The 4,165-nt window shown below is 32.0% G+C and overlaps 1 protein-coding gene across 1 annotated transcript in view; it reads right to left on the reverse strand.

Moving 5' to 3' along the window:
- The window catches only part of PCDH15 (protocadherin related 15), a 562,288-nt gene that overhangs the window by 108,372 nt on the left and 449,751 nt on the right, over positions 1 to 4,165 (reverse strand). The window contains exon 25 of the mRNA XM_011361648.1: positions 2,712 to 2,821. Within this exon, the coding sequence (XP_011359950.1) occupies positions 2,712 to 2,821 (110 nt within the window). The remainder of the gene's footprint in view (positions 1 to 2,711; positions 2,822 to 4,165) is intronic.

The raw sequence follows: 4,165 nt of genomic DNA on the forward strand, positions 1-4,165 counted from the left end.
CTGGTATCTTTTCTTCACTTCAGTTTTCTCCACAGCATTTATTACTACCCAAATGTTATATATTTATCAGTTTAATAATTTTTATTGTCTTTCTCTTCTTATTGGATGGTAAAATTCTGTGAGGGCAAGGATCTATTTTTTTCATTGCTCTAGCCCTCATGGCTGGGAGAATACTTGGTGTGTAATAGATGCTCAATGAACATTTGTTAAGTAAATTAACAAATATTTGTTGAATAAATTGATAAATAAATGAATTGATTGCAAAAAATAGTCATTGTGAGGGAAAGAGGGTAATATCTTTGAAGAAGAGAACCGATAGAATCCCAGAAAGAAAGCATCAGAATAGCCTTTCAGTCAGAACCACCATCTTCCAGTAATTCACTCAAATGAGCAACACAAAGGGAAAGAGAAAAAGCACCCACTATATGTTCTCTAGTCCTTTCAGAAAACATGGAATTGTTCCTTTCGGCCACATACCTGCGAATCTACAAGAAAGGTGATATTGTAGACATCAAGGGAATGGGCACTGTTCAAAAAAGATGCCCCACAAATGTTATCATGGAAAAACTGGAAGAATTTACAATGTTATCCAGCATGCAGTTGGCATTGATGCAAACAAACAACTTAAAAGCAAGAGTCTTGCCAAGAGAGTTAATGTACGTATTGAGCATATCAAGCACTCTAAGAGTGGAGATTGCTTCCTGAAATGTGTGAAGGAAAATGATCAAAAAAAAAGGAAGCCAAAGAGAAAGGCACCTGTGTTCAACTGATGTGCCAGCCTGCTCCACCCAGAGAAGCACACTTTGTGACAATGAATGGAAAGGAGCCTGAGCTGCTGGAGCCCATTCCCTATTAATTCATGGCATGATAGTTTTAAAAAAATAAAATAAAAGATTTCTGAGTAGGTGTCACTTTACTCAAATAAATATTTAAAGAAAACCTACTGTCCTAATTCACTGGGTGATGTTTTTATTATTCAGATTTAATGTTTTTTCTTGATGAAAGATGTGAGGTGGTTTACTATGTATCAAAGTATTGTCCATTGATTAGGAAACTACATCTGTTGAATTACAGTTAAGCTCAGAGAAGTTTGACCATTCATAATTGTATTATAAATAGTTGTATTTTAAGGATTAGGAACTTACCTGTGAAGCCTGCTTCTTAAGAATAGATTGTTTAAAGTCCTCCGTTCTTTGTGAGTTACGTTTGCTTCCACCTTTCATGGCACATGACTCAGAAAATAATAGTGTTTGTGATCATTTGGACTAGAATATCTTTTTTATTTCAACCAAGGGTAGACATTTATATATAGCAGTTAACATGATGCATGGCATTCTAAATACTTTACATAATTTACTCAAAAATCTTGGAGTAAGTAGTGTTTTATTCATATTACATAAAGGAAGCTGAGGAATGGTTAACTTGCTCAAGGTTACAGGTATGCAAAGATTCAAGTCCAGGCAGTCTGGCTCCATAATCAGGTCTCAATCCCTAGTGTTATATTGCCTCATATTAATGGAAAAATTTTAAAACTGTATAGTTTGAGCACAGTTAGATTCTTCATTTGCTTCCTGGATATTTTTACTTTGATAAGGCACATATCTTAAATTCAACATAGTCAAAAAGGAGTTGATCACATTCCATCCTAGCTGCCTTCAGTTTTCTGTTATATATAGTATCTGTTTATTTGAAATAAAAACCTTGTCTTCTTGTATTCTCTTACCACTAAAAAAAGTACCAGTAAAAAACATATCAGAACAGATTTAGAAATCACAAATTCAGTCAGATGTTGGAAGTCTAAGGAAAAAGGATGTTTAGTAATCTTTAGAGAGGAAGCACAGTAGCACAGTAGAAACAAAGAAAGCAATAAGAAAAGTAGGATGTTGAACTCTTGCGTCAGGGGCAGCAATTTCTTATAATGGTTGATTGTTGAAATACTTGAAAAAGGCCTTTATAATTTCTTTGCAAAGTCCTTTAACAGAATTAACATTCATTCATTTATCACATATTTAATAAAATATATATTAACTATTTTTTGACTACCAATATTATGCTAGGCCATTCAGCTTATCAAAAGGGAAAAACTGAGGACAACTAAGCTGTAGATAATAGGTGAAACAAAGAATGCGTGAGAAGGACTTAGCTCTGGATTTATTTCTAGAGGCTCACAAACCATTTTATTCTCAGTGAACCATGATAAGTAGACAAAACTTAAATGATTTACTTACAATTGCTAATTGTGTGTCTAATTTAACTGTTTGACTTTGTTTAATTTAACTGTTTAACTAATTTAACTTTTATAATGGACGTGGCTCTTTGGACATTCATAATTATGATTTAAAGTTTCCTCAGGTTTATCTAAGGTAAACATGGAATATAGGTCTTGGATGGTACAGAACAGTGAAAAGAGATTCCTATAAGGTAATAATTATGACTAAAAGATGAAAATATGATGCATTCATTTTGAAGAAATGTCATTAAAATATCCCTATATGAGGAAGAAAAGGCTTCCAGAATTGAATATTTAGTATTTCCTAGGGGGTAATTATAACTGAATTTTTAGTCAGATTCAGCACATAGTTACTAATTATATTTGTTAGACACATTTTTGTTAGAAATATAGAGTAAACAATAACTCAACCTGAAATTAATTTCAAATCCAAGTTGACTAGTTTATGGTGAAAATACCAACTGACTAAACATCTACTCACCCTCTTCATTTCCTGAAACAATGGAATACACAATACTCTGATTGATGGCTGCAGCAGAAATTACACCAACTGTAGTCTCTCTGGTTGCAAGTTCACTTACTGGAGGAGGCCTGCAGGTTTAGAGAAAATTAGTAATTTTTTATTGTCCATTTTGCCATGATGGAATGCTGAGTTTAATAATAAAATGTGTTACTTTATGTGTGTTCTTATTTGAATAACTATTTTCTGAAGGTTTTAAAGATATACTTCATTAAGACTCCAGTCCTAAAAAACTATGTTCAAAATCATGCAAATACTCCTTTAAGAATATCTTGTCACCTGTATTGTTTTTAATTTAAAATGCAACACACTACTCTACTACTTTATTATCTGCCAAATATCATACAAAACTTTTTACTTGTCTCTAAAGCCCCTTCTGGAATAAAGCAACAGATGGATACAATTTGCTACCTCAACTTGTTAAAGTTGCTATTGTGTAGCTGATGTTGTCATATTTAAGTACATGGCTTCCAAATGTTTCTTTCTAGTCCTTACTTATGCTTTACCGTAAAGCTCTAACTATACTAAAAGTATTTGAATAGCTGGCATCACAAAATTCATATTTATTTCAAATTCACTTTTTTACTTAATTGTAGCTACATTATGTACCCAATGCCATGCTATTTACTTAATTTCAAAAATATATTTTTAATAACACATTATTTCAATCTCAAAATCTCAATTTCATTATATAATATTGGTCACTGGCTATCATAACTTCATATTCAAAAATGAATGCAAATAATCTTACTTTTATAATTCACAGGTATTTATATTATCCAGCTTCAATAGATTTAGAAGGTTACTAAACACAAAATTTTAACAATGTCCCTGAGCCTTTTTCTAGTCTAGTCAACCTATCTAACTTATATGATTTCTAAAACTCTTGAGCTACTTTTTCCAAACTGATAAGATTAATCCTATTGTTATTTTTCACATGGTCTTTTTCTTTTAATACTTACTTTTCTAATACTACCCTTCACTTTTATCTTCATTTTCTCAGTTCTCTTAGATTGCACTAGGCAATTATATCATGCCTTCATTGAAACCTTTTACAACAAATACTGAGACACAAATATAGACAGGAAAATTAATTACATATAACCTTTCATAAACATCTTGTCCAAATTGCTATGTTCTTTGGTGCTATAGTCTATATATATGATTGCTTAAGTGTAAAGTGATCTATCTTATTTATAGATGCTCCAGCACCTAATGGTGGTCCATATATTAACTATATGGTCAATAAATGTAACTTAATTTACTCTCTTTATCATTTCTGTCTTCTTTTGTTAACAGTATTCAGATATTGCTTAGATAATCATACCTCCTCTATTCTCAGTCTAATTGGTTTGGGTAGGACTGACCCAATGTCTAGGATATATGGATAGACACGTTACCTATCTCTGGCCGAA

The sequence above is a fragment of the Pteropus vampyrus genome, unplaced genomic scaffold (assembly GCF_000151845.1).
Source record: "Pteropus vampyrus isolate Shadow unplaced genomic scaffold, Pvam_2.0 Scaffold68, whole genome shotgun sequence".
Lineage (NCBI taxonomy): Eukaryota > Metazoa > Chordata > Mammalia > Chiroptera > Pteropodidae > Pteropus > Pteropus vampyrus.